The sequence below is a fragment of the Muntiacus reevesi genome, chromosome 5 (assembly GCF_963930625.1).
Source record: "Muntiacus reevesi chromosome 5, mMunRee1.1, whole genome shotgun sequence".
NCBI lineage: Eukaryota > Metazoa > Chordata > Mammalia > Artiodactyla > Cervidae > Muntiacus > Muntiacus reevesi.
The window spans coordinates 113,082,214-113,097,677 of record NC_089253.1 but is presented as its reverse complement, the minus strand read 5'-3'; the positions used below and the strand labels follow the sequence as shown (position 1 = coordinate 113,097,677).

The 15,464-nt window shown below is 37.9% G+C and overlaps 1 protein-coding gene across 2 annotated transcripts in view; it reads right to left on the bottom strand.

Moving 5' to 3' along the window:
- The window catches only part of PLA2G4A (phospholipase A2 group IVA), a 160,990-nt gene that overhangs the window by 99,941 nt on the left and 45,585 nt on the right, over nucleotides 1–15,464 (bottom strand). For both annotated transcript variants that reach the window (XM_065937205.1, XM_065937206.1), the window contains one exon: nucleotides 10,636–10,717. In XM_065937205.1, coding sequence (XP_065793277.1) covers nucleotides 10,636–10,717 — 82 coding nt within the window. The remainder of the gene's footprint in view (nucleotides 1–10,635; nucleotides 10,718–15,464) is intronic.

Below are 15,464 nucleotides of genomic sequence, written 5' to 3'. Positions count from 1 at the left end.
TCTAAAATATTTTATGAAAAACATACTGATACATCAAATGAGGAGTGAGAAGGTAAAAGTGCTTCCAAAGAGTAGTAAAATCTACAAAACCCCTCATACCAGATCTCAGTGAACTTTAACTTTAGTCATTTCACTCTCTGCATCATACAACTTTATTTTTAAGAAAAAAGTTAAAATATTAAATATACTAAAATAATATATATGATAAGTGTCTTCTCATAAATTTTAGACCAGCAGAGCTACTCTTTTTGAAATGAAAACTTGAACAGTATGCTTTTCTTTGGAAATTTAAGAAACATTTAACCTGTTTTCTAATTTAATTTCAGTAGATACTAATCATAGCAGTTCAATATATTAATAGAAGTGGTATATGATTTTAGACAAAGAGCGTCTACTTAGCAAATAACAATAAGGTTATCATCACTCAGCTGTAAAAATGGTTTTAAAAATTAGGGTTTTTTTCCTTTAACTTTAGAAAATTAAAGATACTTTGTAGAACATTGAGATGTTAAAGAACATGTATGAAAAAACATAAAAAGATTTTAAGATGAAGAAGCTTAAGTATAAGATATATATACAATAAAGAAGTGAATGAAGGAATTCCCTGGAAGACTAGGTGAGTAGGATCCATTACTGATAGGTCTTAAAAAAATAAAAAGAGAACAGATGGGTTATGTCCCTACTGCTACTGGTAATGTACTCTTCACCTTGACAGGAACCTGCTAATAAATTATCTCCAAAAGCAGGCTGCCAAATATACCACTGGAATATAGCTCCATTTATCTCCATGGATAAATGGAATATAGTTCCATTTATCCATTTATTGAATAAACATGGTGAAATCCACCAAGGATCCATTGATGTTAACAAAATATCATAAAATAGTATCAATCACTACATGTACCTAAAACACACAAATATATACCTGTAAACAAACAAAAAAATCCATTGAAATTTAGATAGAGAGGAGAAAGACTAACCATACTCACAAAACCATTTGACAACTTAATAAATTGCATGACATTCTAATTACGTTCGGAACAACAAAGGGTTTCTAATACATTTCTATTTTCCTACCACATAGAAAATACTAGATAAGAAATAAGAGACAGATGTGTGTGTTCCGGAATACTTTGCTCATCTTGAAATTATTTTCCATAAAAAGCCCATTGGGAAATAATTTCAGAATTTTTAGAGTCATGGGTGGATACTCAAAAATATTACAAAAATATTGAGTAAACCAAAATTCATGTTCAATCACAACTGATGTTAGGAAAAAGTTTGATTCAGAAAAGATGACAACAGCAGTGTCATTTATAAAAAGAAGTATTTGCAGTTCCATAATTAATCCAAGAAAAGATTAATTATGTTATAAATCAATCCAAGTTTGAAACCCATGAAGATTTTGGATAGCTATGGATAAAAATAGCAGAAGCGTTTATAATCTACAAAAATGCAGTATGAAATTGTTTTTTTAACTTTCTCTCTGCTGCTGCTGCTGCTAAGTCGCTTCAGTCATGTCCAACTCTGTGCGACCCCATAGACGGCAGCCCACCAGGCTCCCCCATCCCTGGGATTCTCCAGGCAAGAACACTGGAGTGGGTTGACATTTCCTTCTCCAATGTATGAAAGTGAAAAGTGAAAGTGAAGTCACTCAGTCCTGTCCGACTCAGCAACACCATGGACTGCAGCCCACCAGGCTCCTCCATCCATAGGATTCTCCATTCTCTCTCTAGTGAGGCAAAAAACAAAGCAATATCCAAGAAGAAAGGTATAGTTATACATATTTATGCATTTTATTCATTCATCCAAAATTCTCTGAGATCTTCCAGACTCAAGAACTTATTTTCTAAAAATTAAGTAATAGGCCCCTGCCTTACAAGAACATGTGACAAGTATTTTGTGGGAGGGGGTTGTTTTTGTTTCATTGGGGGGCCATGCCATGTGGTTTGTAGGATCTTAGTTCCCACACCAGGGATTGAACCCTGGCCCCCTGCAGTGGAAGCACAGAGTCCTAACCATTGGACTACCAGGAAATTTCTGCATGTGATAAGTGTTAAACAGAGGCCTGGACAGCTGTCAAGGCACCAAAGGAGTGAATTGTGCCCAAGAGTATCAACAAGACAATGGAAGCACCATTCCACCATTTCTCTTGAGCTGAATAAGAAAAAAAAAAAAAAAAATTCTGTAAAACAATTATCCTTCAATCAAAAAATAAATAAATAAATAAATAAAGACCAGCATGGGGGTGGAGTGGGGGAAAGGATCCAATCATCTGCTCAACACAGAAATTCAGAATGGAAATTTCCTGTTTCCAAGATAAAAAACTGAAAATTATATCAAGTGCACAATCTACCTAAATAGAAAATTCTTTGATTCATTTAAAGATTATATTTAAGAAATTAATGCCTTCTTACATTCTTATCCAAAATCATTTTAACAATAATATATAATATTCATTGAGTAATTACTATGCATGAGGCATGTAAATGCATCACATATATCAACTCACTGAATTCTCTCAACATCTTTAAGATGAGAAAAAAAAAGACAGAGGAAACTTGCCTGAAGACACAAGACTAATGAGTAGCATTTTGCCCCTGAAGCCCAGGTTCTTTCATAAATATATCCTGCCTCCTCCCTGGAGATTCTGATCACTGTGGAACTCAAGAACGGCTAGAGGAAGGGACTTTCCTGGTGGTCCAATGGTTAAGAATCCCTGCTTCCATTATTGGAGGTCTGAGGTCGAGCCCTGGTTTGGGAAGTAAGATCCCTTATGGTCATGAACTAAGATCCCCTATGGTGTGGCCAAAAAAAATTTTTTTTAAATGGCTACCAGAGAGGATAATATATTTTCATAGTAATTTCAACATTGCCCTTGCTGCTAATGAAGATTCTCAAAAGATTGAATAGGTAATGTTTCTCTACATACAGACCCAACACCATGCCTCTCGCCCCAACATTTACAAATAGGAAGGATGGGTTCTGACTGCCTTTCCCAGGGAATTATTAACACTTTGGATTGGGAGTCACATCCTTTGAAGACATTTAATGCTCTGGATGGTCTAGAGGTAACAGGATTCAGACTGCTGCTTTGGAGAGACAAGACTGGAGTTAAGAGGGCTACCTGTCCTAAAGCTCAAATGAGTTTCGATTTTCTGAAGTTTCTACAAGAGTTGAAAAGTCATGCTTCTGCTGTACTGGGCACAGCGTGATGACTATGGGATGGTCACGGAGTCTGATCTGTAAGCACTGTAGTCCTGAGCACAGGAGGAGAGGCTCTCTCTGGTGTGGCCTGTGATCACCAGGAAGACTGCTCTGAGACATATCCTAGTGCCTATCCAAGTGGAAAGCCTGGATCCATGCAAACAACATATAGCTGAAGTTTTGATACCAACGACAGCAGCCAAGGCTTATGGCAGGCCCCACCCCTGATTACAGGCAACTCAAAGTACCCGAGGGCTTCCCTGGTGATTCAAGAGGGTAAAGAATCCACCTGCAGTGCAAGAGACCTGGATTTGAACTCTTGAGTCAAGAAGATCCCCTGGAGAAGGGCATGACTACCCACTCCAGTATTCTTGCCTGGAGAATCCCATGAGTAGAGGAACCTGGTGAGCTGCAGTCCATGAGGTCGCAAGAGAAACCCAGCACTAAGTGACTAAAATACCTGAAGGACCCCGACAAGGGAGAGACCACCCATAATCCCCCACCTAATCTGTGAGCCAGGGGCTCAGAGCCAAAGTTAACGTGATTTAGAAAAACCATAAAAGATGAAATTTTATGGACTTGATTACTGTGGAGAAGAGTCATTTCACTACACAGAGAAGTGTGAACTCTTAGAGTAATTACTCCATAGGACTGAAAAACATAAAAAGCAGCACGGAATGATTCAAAAGGAATTAAACACTTGAAAACAATTAGTACCTGATGCCTATTTTACATATGAATAGGTGTAAACAAACTACGTTTAGTTCAAACCATCTTAAAGATGCTCCACTTGCAGGCTGCAGGTCACAAGCCCTGCATCAGTACTGTTGTTGATTCATCCTCACTCCACGCCACCCCAGAAAGTAGGAGAGAAGCCACAAGTGAGTGTTTCCTCTCTCCACAGACCACCAAGGGGTACAAATCTGAAGTTCTTCCTGAATCCCCACAAGAAGTCAGGTGGTCCAGAATATTTTAAAAGTCTTCCATTCCTTTTGAATAACCATATTTTTATGCATTCTTTGACAATAAGATGACAACTGAAACTTCTTTTGTGAAGAACAGCCAAGTTCTCAGTAATGATAAGCATTTATCCAAACTTCTGCAGTCAACACACTTCGAGTACACGTCTCAGTCAAAGCTCTTTGCAGAGAGAGAAATAGTATTTCACAATGTTACAGCAAAGAAAAGCAGAGTACCTAGATTTACCCTGCCTGGGTTCTTAGAAATGTCTTAAATAAAATCACAGATTACTAAGTTGAGGGAGCATTAAACTATATTAAAATATTTAGAGAATATATTTGTGTATATGAGAGGAAAAGTATATTTGTGTATATGACAGGGAGAGTATATTTATATACATGAGAGAAAGAGTGCACTATATTTGTACAAGTATACAGTACCTTCCATTCGTTCAATCATTTCACTTTAAGTGTGTACTCTGACCTTTGAAATGGTAAAAATAGATGCCTTACTCTCTTCATTGCTTTCATCTAGAATGATCATGCAATTATATTATAAATTTCAGAAATTCATAATATAATTGTGGTGGACATTTAAGATGTTTGTGTCTATTTCTATCATTTTTCTCAAGGATAATATATTGAGTCGTGTAATTAATCCTTTATAGGAATTTTAAAAATAAAAAGTATTAAAGTGTTCATGGTTATTTCATTTAAGAAAAGGCAAATCAGCAGAAACCTCAAAACATTAGAATCTTTGCCCATTTTAGAATACTTAGAAGTTTCGATGTTTTTTCATTTCTCTGAGCTTTTAAGCACAGTGGACTCGGGATGTGTGTGTGTTAGTCACTCAGTTGTATTTGATTCTTTGCGACCCCAGGGACTGTAGCCCACCAGGCTCCTCTGTCCATGGGGATTCTCCAGGCAAGAATACTGGAATGGGTTGCCACGCCCTCCTTCAGGGGATCTTCCCAACCCAGGGATCAAACCCCCGTCCCCTGCGTCTCCTGTGCTGAGGGTGTATTCTTTACCCACTGAACCACCTGAGAAGCCCCAGACTCAGAATAAGTAAACATAACAGAAATTGCCTAGACCCTGCCTCCCCAAATGCAGTCTATAGATGTGCAATGTCTGCATCATTTGTGTGTTAGAATCTACTCCCCAGACCTTCTGAATCAGAATCTGCATTTTGGACAATATCCCCTGGTGATTCAAAGCCACATTAAAGTGTGAGAAGCACTATCTGGAGCAATTAGGTCAGCCTCAGATCTGCTATTTAAAAATGAGGAATTTGATGGAGATCTTGCTGAGTTTATCTGAAATAAAATACACATTACCCATAAACAAGGACATTATGAAAAATTAAAGTGTGGAATCCTTAAAAAAAAAAAAAGAACCTTGAAAAGCTTCCTTAAAATATTAAGCAGGAAGAACTTGTAAAAATTGGTTTAAATACAATGAGTTCACAATCCACCCAAGTATTTTTATTTTCTTCATAGAGTTTAAACATTGGCATTAAGCTTAGTTGTCTCCTGAATGCTGAAAGAAGATCTACCAGCATTTCTATAACTGTCCTTAGAAGCCCTACTGATGCTAATTTTGTAAAGAGTCCAGCACCCAACAAGACAAGAATTCACAGTACATGTGCATAATTAGGATATTAAAAATGTTGAGCATTGATAGGGTATTTTATTGTTTCAAGAACACTATGATATTTATTACCTGATATCATCCTTAGGGATTTCATCTTAGTCAATGATTTCATCTATCTAGTTCTGAATTCTGGGACAAGCCTCCATTATCATCTGTTATCATACACGATCTGTTTTCTCCAACTTTTTTAAAGGAACAGAAATTCAATGAAGGAGCTACAGCATTAGTGCCAGCTATCTTATTTGGTTATAAAATGAGATTCATGGCCAGGGATGTGTGCTTTGTTTCATATTGCATAAAGGAAACTAAATAAACAACTGAAATTGTACTGTCACTGCGCTCATTCTACAAATATATTATCTTCTGTTAGAAGAGGAAAGGAGAAATGCAAAATACAGAGTTGAATATATATTTAATATAATATTAACTAATCCAACCAATGCTTGGCACTGACACGACAGATCGGCTCCTGGTCAGGTCAAATAAATGCAAACTACTTTTTTAAAAATAAGTCTATGGTGAGTCACCAACTCAATGGACACGAATTTGAGCAAATTCCAGCAGCGAGTGGAGCACAGAGGAGTCTGGCGTGCTGCCGTCCATATGGTCACAGAGAGTCGGACACGACTTAGCAACCGAGCAGCAACATGGTGAGTCAGGGACGTGTCTGAACTTCAAACTGCATCTTCCTGTGGCATGAGCATAAGAAGGCAGGGAAAGGCTGGCCCTGAAGCCCTGGGTATTCATGATACATTTGAACACTGAGATTAACAGCGATGTCTGGGAAGGGGCTGTCTTGTCCTTGGTTGGCCCAGTGCTCTGAGGTTAAAAAAAAACTAAAAAAAGGAAATGAGTGAGATGTTATGATTCAAACGCCAGCTCTTACTCCTCTCAAGAGAGATTGTGGGGTGCTCCTGATGCTATGATGATGTTTTAGCAACGCAGGATGGTATTCCGAAATGAAATTAGTTAGAATAGGACTTTACAAGGGACAAAATAAAAAATAGATACAATCTTAGTATTAGATTAAAAAAAAATCAGATATAGGTATTTTGTTAGATGTCAGGTATTTGATTAAAGTGGCATCCTTGAGACAGCTGCCACATGCCCAGGAAAAACTGAAAAACCCAATAGCAATCAGTCATATGCTTCTCTACCAACATGCAAAACTATATGGAAATTTGCCTTTTTAAATAAATGTAGACACTATCAACAACAGAAGTGGGCGTAGTTTCCTGTCACCCTTTGCAGATCTTAGGACATTTTTTATAGTTCTATCCTTGGCTATTTTTAAAGAACTTCTAAGCACAATCATGCCAAACTCTTACTAGGTAAACAGAGTATGTATGGATCAAGCTCACCAAGCAACGCCATCAAAACTCTTAAAGTGACAGCTCAGGCTGGCACATGGCTTTTCTCACAATAATCACCTACAACTTCTCAAAAATAGTTTGGCACTGTGTATTGTCCCTCTATTTTTTCTTACCAACCCTTATTATTGATTTTATTTCTCTAAGACTCTCTTTCTGTAAACTCATCAAGGTGACATCAAGGGGTGGCAGCAATTCCTCCCCCTCAAAAAAAGATTATAACTCAAGCAAGATAAAGTCAAATGACAAATGCTGTTTAAAAATGTTAAGAGAATCTCACAACACAATCCCTCCTCCAGTAGTGATTAATGTCAGGTGACTATTCTTTTCATGGTTAGAATTCCCTGGTGGTCCAGAGGTTAGGACTCGATACTTTCACTGCTGTGGGCCTGGGTTCAATCCCTGGTCAGGGAACTAAGATCCCACAAGGCACCTGGTATGGCCAACAAATAAATAAGTAAATAAATAAATAACAAGCTTTCTGGAAATCAGGAGTCCAACCTGTGCTGTATACACTCTGGGAATCCAAAAAATACCTGTTGGCTATTTTGTGAGATGAATTAATGTCTCATGTTTATTTTTGAATAATGTTAGTAATATCAACTCAAGTAGGTTTAAAATGACATTTGCGGCAGCACTCTCTTTCCAGTCCTAACTACAATAAATGTGTGTGTGTGCGCTTAGTCACTCAGTCGTGTCTGACTCTTGCAACCCCACAGATCATAGCCTTCCAGGCTCCTCTGTCAATGGGATTCTCCAGGCAAGAATACTGGAGTGGCTTGCCATTGCCTTCTCCAGAACTACAACAAATAAGCACTGCCAAAGTGCCTGAGGATTGTGGAGAAAGTACTGACTGATAAGAAATCAGATCCCTACTAGTTGAAGAGATTCACAGTAGAATTTGAGCTGCTGGTCACTTCACCTCAAGCATAGTAAAGCTCACTGTCTCTCTAGGACAGAGTTCTGAACTGATACAACAGAAAAGGACGCTGCTACTTTATGTGTATGTGCGCAGTCGTGTCCGACTCTTTGCAAACCGAAGGACTATAGCCTTCCAGGATCCTCTGTCCATGGAATTTTCCAGGCGAGAATATGGGAGTGGGTTGCCAGTTCCTACTCCTAGGTAAGTAGTTCCTACTTCCTGCCCCAGGGATTGAACCCACGTCTCTTGTGTCTCCTTCTTTGGCAGGCGAATTCTTTACCACTGAGTCACCCAGGAAGCCCATACTACTTTGTATAAGAGATAACTAAATTTTTTAAAGTCAAATTAGGTCAGTAACTTGCATGGCTGATGAGTCACTGACATAGCCTTTAGTCGAATTATAAATGACTTTTCTAACTAACAGTACAACCTCTAGGGTTGTAAGGCATGTGCTTTTCTCAAGGTCACAGGGTTATCAGATTTTAAATATGGCATCTGATCTGGCTTCTTTTTCACAGATACGTTTCTTCTAGTGAACTCTCATTGAATTGATGAAAATTCATAGTATTAAAAGCAAAAGAAGAATAACAATAAAAACATTGGCAGAGGCATGATTAATTGAAGTATATCAGTGTGTGAGATAAAATTTAGAAAATAAATCCCTGATCCAGATTAGATGTAAAGAAATTGTCCTTGTTCCATCATGTCTCCTGAGAAGCATTGTTCATCAGATCCCACCTCCTGGTCACCCCCTTATTTCCACCTTTCACTGACTTCCTGGACACTCTTCTTCAATCACTGAAGGCTTGAGCTCAAATTCTTCATTCCTTAGTATTTAACCTCTCTCTCTCTCTCTCTCTCTCTCTCTCTCTCTCTCTCTCTCTCTCGTGGCCCATTTTCGTTGTGATTTCAACAAGCTTGAGTCACTCCTATTTTTAAATATAAAAAGTATATTCTAAAGTCACCTCCAATATATTTAACATACTATGGCAAGATCATTTTTTTAAACTTTTTATTTCATGTTGGAGTATAGCCGACCAACAGTGTTGTGATAGTTTCAGGTGGGCAGCGAAAGGACTCAGCCATAATTATACATGTATCGATTCTCCCCCAAACCCCCCTCTCATCCTGGTTGCCACATAACATTGAGCAGAGTTCCCTGTGTTATGCAGTAGAAGCTTGTTTGTTATCCATTTTAAATATAGCAGTGTGCCCATGTCCCTCCCAAATTCCTTAACTATCTTTTCCCGCCATCCTTCCCCCCCTCCCAGCAACCATAAGCAAAACAAATATTTTTTAAAATAAAGGGCCAATCATGTGACTTGTGACTCAAATGCCATCAAGTTATTCCTGCTGCATTTCTGATAAAAGTGCAGCCTTGTTGAATTAGCCTCATTTTCCTTCACCTTTGCTGTGTGTCTAACAGCTCACGACCTCACAAGTACTCTGCCCTTCTCTCACCCTTGAATATGCCATTTTCCCTGCTTGAGACTCTCCCTGCTCTGAGCACTAGATCCTCCTCCTTCAAGTACCAGTTTAAATGTCATTTCAACGGAAAGACTTCCCTGTTTCCCAGACTGATTAATGGCAATCTCCATTCTTTCCTCAGAACCCGTTCTGAGAGGTAGATTGCCATTTCCATATTTTAGCAATAATCTACAATTAACTTTACCCAACTCAGCATCACAGTACTTATTCATTTTTCTTTGTATTCCCACATCCATGACTCCCAGTCTTTTGAATGGTAAGATTAACCAGGAAAACTGCATTTTAAAATATAGAGAAGGATACTGCCAACAAGTTAATTCAAAATTATCCTCAGGCTCTCGTTCACATCATTTCAAACTGTCCCATACCAGTTTCTATACTATTTTCACACATAAAAAACACAACTTAAAGGAGTAAGAGTTAGATAAACTGCATTGTAAAAAAAATCCTATAGGCACAATATCTCACAGAGGCAGTTAATTTAAAGTCTTGACTCAGTCCTCTTTCCAAAGGAGAATACAAATGTCTTTGAAATCCAAAACTCTGTATATCATAGGACAGTCATTTTATCTGACTCCAAGTACTCTCAACTTTGACCACCTGATGTGAAGAAATGACTCATTGGAAAAGACCCTGATGCTGGGAAAGATTGAGGGCAGGAGGAGAAGGGGACAACAGAGAATGAGATGGCTAGATGGCATCACCAACTCAATGGACATGGGTTTGGGTGGACTCCGGGAGTTGGTGACGGACAGGGAGGCCTGGCATGCTGCAGTTCATGGGGTCGCAAAGAGTCGGACATTACTGAGCGACTGAACTGAACTGAACTCGCAACTGATGCAAAGTCAACGTAGAACACTATGCCAACAGATAAAAGAGCATCAGAGAACCATTTAAAATATTAGCATTCAAAGCTGTAGACAAAGATAATCACATCTGAAGAAGGGACAGCCCCTGGCTTGTCGAGGAACTCAAGCCACTGAAGAGTGAATCATATTTACGTATTTTCAACAGAAGAGCAAATAAGGGAACTTACGCATGTCACCAAAGGTTCCCTTTGTCACTTTTGTGGCACGCAGCACCACTACTGTGAACTTGTGGGAATAATGGTGCTCCACCTGGAAGAAAATAAAGGATAGTGAATTTAAAACAAACCTGAAATATAGGATTCAAGCCAATTGTTCTCATTCCTTCCTTGAGACAAATTGAAAATATTCCAGTTGAAAGGAAGTAACATGCATACCAGAAACATTCTTTGATCTTGAGATTCTTCCTTTTTTGATCCTCTCCTCTCTGTAGCACAGACGACTGAGACATTTAGATCATGCTTTAAAATGTCCCTACAGCTTGACTGCTACGACAGCTTTGCAGTCCCTACTTTACAGGGTTTATCAAGCCCTGAGGAAAAATGTAAATAAGGATTGCAGGCTTTCTCAGTGTACAATCAGGCTTTGTACTGGGTGATAAGTAAGACCTGCCTTAGAAAGCTGAAGTTCAGAGGAAGATGTTTGCATTATCTAAATTTGCTTGTTCTTATTGTTACTGTTCAATAAACACCCCCCCCCCTCTTTTTTTGGTATAACATTTCCAGAGCAGTTTTCAAAATCCTTTGGATCTAAAACAATAACCAGCAAACCACTTAATTTTAACATATCTGTTAAAACCATACATGACAATGTCAAAAGTTTCTACTAGCCTAATAGCTTGTATGCACATAGGAAATATTAACAGGTAGAAGACTTTATTAAACACTTAACTGGAAATTAGTTCTCAAACAATTCTACTCACCAAAGCAGAATGGGAAAGCAAGAATTCACAAAATTCTCTGAGCAACTGAAAAGATTACAGTCTTTATCTAAAGTTCAAGCATTTTTGTTTTAGGAGAGACTCAAAAACTTCCCTGGTGGCTTAGAGGGTAAAGCATCTGCCGGCAATGCAGGAAACCCAGGTTCTATTCCTGGGTCGGGGAGACCCCCTGGAGAAGGAAATGGCAACGCACTCCAGTACCCTTGCCTGGAAAATCCCATGAATGGAGAAGCCTGGTAGGCTACAGTCCATGGGATCACAAAGAGTCGGACACGACTGAGAGACATCACTTTCACTTTCACATTTATAAGTTACTACTGTATATGTTTGTGTGCATGTGTGTGTGTGTGTGTGTGTGCACATGCCTGCTCACGCGTCCTCAGTCAAAGCCAACTCTTTGCAACCCCATGGGCTGTAGCTCACCAGGCTTCTTTGTCCATGGGATTTCCCAGACAAGAATACTGGAGTGGGTTGCCATTCCTGACCCAGGAATCAAACCCGTGTCTCCTGCATTGGCAGGCAGATTCTCTACCACTGACCCACCTGGGAAACCCAAGTTACTCCTACTTTTCATAATTTTAATAGACTTGCTAAACTGGTTGAAAAGTCCATAACTAATTAAAAGAAGCTAAGAAATGGACAATACTAAGAAGTGAGTCTAAAAGCAAGGAGGCAGAAAAAAAAAATTAAAGAACAGATTCAAAAGAACTAGCAGTAGTGAAATATAGAAGTAAATGTTATAAAGTATTCAAAAATTTCTGAAGCTATCACTCTATCAACAGAGTAATTTATGTTCAGATTTACAACAACATCAAGATGAGATGAAGTTATGAATAAGCATACCTTGTTTAAAAAGACAGAAGCATATAAAATCTTTCAAGATAATTCTTATTCAAGATTATTGTCAAACAGAAATACCTTCCATATTCAGAAGAGTTCTGAAGGGCCAAAGTTATTCCACATAAATGAAATTATCAATCATAAAAAGGTGAATGCCTAAAAACAGGCATATTGTCTTATACTACTACCAAAAATCACACACACTCCTCCCACCAAAAAAAAAAAAAGAAAGAAAGAAAGAAAGGAAGAGAGAGAGAAAGAGAATCGAAGGAATTCCCTGGTGGTCCATGGGTTAGGACTCCGTGCTTCAACTGCATGGGGCACAGGTTCATTCCTGGTCAGGGAACTAAGAAGTTGCATGTCTTTGGCATGACCAAAAAAAAGAAGAAAGAGATTGAGAATCCACTATTGTAAGTTGAGACGTCAATACCCCTTTATTGGAAACGAATAGATCCAGCAGGCAGAAAATCAGTATTGACAGAGTTGAACTCAACAAATCATCAATCAACTAGACATAATTGACAACTATAAACTACTTCATCCAACAGCAGCAGAATACATATTATTCTTAAGCTCACATGGAACAAAAATTCAATGTCTATTCTCACAATGGAATTAAATTAGAAATCAGCAAAATAATAACAGCTAGTGTAATCAGAACAGCATGGTATTAATGAAAAAATAGACAAATAGATCCATGGAACAGAATACAGAACCCCAAAACAGACCAACCCGCAAATAATCAAATGACTTTTACAAAGGAGCTAAGGTAATACAAAGGAAAAAACAAAGACTTTTCAACACATGGTGCTGGAACAACTAGACATCCACATGCAAAAAAGAAAAAAACAGAAAGATTCCAGACAAATGATGTCTGAGCCTGAACAAGAACAAGTAAATGCTCTTGAAAACCCTGTTTATAAAAAAAAAAAGAAAAAGAAAATCCTGTTTATGGATTAGATTTCTCCACTAAAGAGAACTTTTCAATAACAATTATTATATATAATATTAAATAGCACATACTCCCCAAACCATCTAGGCTCTTTTTTTCATATCCTAGAACTTTTAATACCACAAGATTTTTCAAATATCTAAAACCTTCCCTGTAAGATAAAAATGATTATCAATATTCATCTATTATTTAACACAATTTTTGAAATTGCTACAAATGTACTCATGTCAAATGTTTACTAATAACATTGTTATTATAAGGATTCATTGAGAATGAACCATATGTTAAATATTCTAATAGGTGCAAATTCTGTTTTCCAATAATCCTACAAAATAGATGCTACTATATATATTTACAGATGAATAAGTGAGATTCTGAGATAGTAAGTAATTTCTGGTATCTCACAGACAATAAAAGCTAAAATTGAATTAGAAAACAGTCTTCCTGTCCCCAGTGTCTTTATTCTTTCTATATTCCTTTACTTATAGAGAATAATAATAGGAACACTGATTCATGATAGTAAGAAAGGGCTACTTCCATTTATTAAAGTGTTACAGATAGTTATAATCTAGTCTATTATATCTGAAGTTAATCTAAAGTCTCTCTAGTAATTGAGTAATTTTCTCTATCATTCAACTCTCCATTTTAATCTGTTTTTATTTCCATTAGCCTTAATTCTATCTTACTAACTACAATCAGAACTTGTATATATGAATTTGCACACTGCTCACAGAAGATAAGGAGCAACCACTTTCTTGGTTTTTATAAGTTAATTTTGGAGGCATCACAAATCTTCAGATGACCAGTAAACTACCTTCAAAACAAGAGTGTCAAAACTATGCTCTTTTTAAGTGCTTTAAGTGCTGTAAAGACCCATGTTTCCTGGAGCCAATATCACAAATAATTTCAAACTAGTATGGACTAGGCTAGCTTCTAACTTGGATAAGAGGCTTTTGGTTATGTCTCAGGAATGATGCCAGAGGAAATATGTTATTGAATACAAAACCAGGGTTCCCTGTGGTGCGGTGGGGAACCTAATGACTCAGCGCAATGCTACTTGGTAGTCAACAAAAGAGATGCCATATTTCAAGTGAGACATCAAGTATAAGCTCAATGCCCTGACTCAGTCACCAAGATTAAGCCTTGCCTTCAGGTCTTGGATTACCTTACTCAGTATCTTTCCTTATCCGAAATCTTTTTCATAGTGCAAATCATGAACCCCACCCCCCGTTTTTTTGTTTTTTTTTTCCCCTACAACTACAATTTCTAAGTCATCATGAAAACTGCTACTGCATTAAATTCATTCTGGAGAATTATACTGACCTCTGTAACTAAAATGATTGGGGAAAAAGAACTAATCAATTTATACAAAATCAATTTGATGATTATCCTAATCTGTTGAAAGTTCTACTGTTACAAAGAAGAACGGTGAAATGTGAAACCCAAACGACTCCATTTTAGGATAGCACCGCCATTTTGAGTAAAACCCCCTCCAGAGGAGAGAAAACGAAATTTAAAGAAAAAGAAACAACGAGCCAATCAGGGGAGGACAGAAAAGTCCCTCACCCCCCCTTACTCTAACCCACCAATCAGTAGCTAACAAGACATCCTTAGTTGAAGAATTGACCAATCCCCTTAAGCTTCCCTTCCCGCTTCCCCTGCTGCACAGTATGAATTAACCAATCCCCTTAAGCTTCCCTTCCCGCTTCCCCTGCTATACAATATAAAAATGATTTGCCGCTTTCACTGGGGGCTCCTTCCCTTTGTGTGAAGAAAGTCCCTGCTCGAGCTTGTAATAAAGTTCCTCACTGTTTTTGCATCGATCCGCGGCTCCTGTGGTGTTCCGCGATGGGGTACGATAGAACCAAAGAACAATCATAAAACAAATCTGATGGAAGAGAGGTAGATTCTGCACATACATTTTTTTTTTTTTTCTGTTCAACTGCCATTGCCTAATTTTAACTCAGATTAAAGCTAAAGGCTGTTAGGATGGTAAGGACTACAGAATCTCAATACTGAACACAGAGATTGTGATCACCGTAATCAGCCACAGGCAACTTCAGACAGATCTCAGCAATTTTAAAAAGAATTGCTGCATTGATGTCATCCAAGAGTCAAGATGCTTGTTTAGATAAGATACTTATTTTCAATGTCACATCCTAGTGTGATTTCATTCTAATACATTTAAGAGGCACAGACCTTGTGCATTCTTCTCGCACATTTTTTAAAGAAAAGAGCAGTTTATTTAAAATCAACAGTTCTATCTA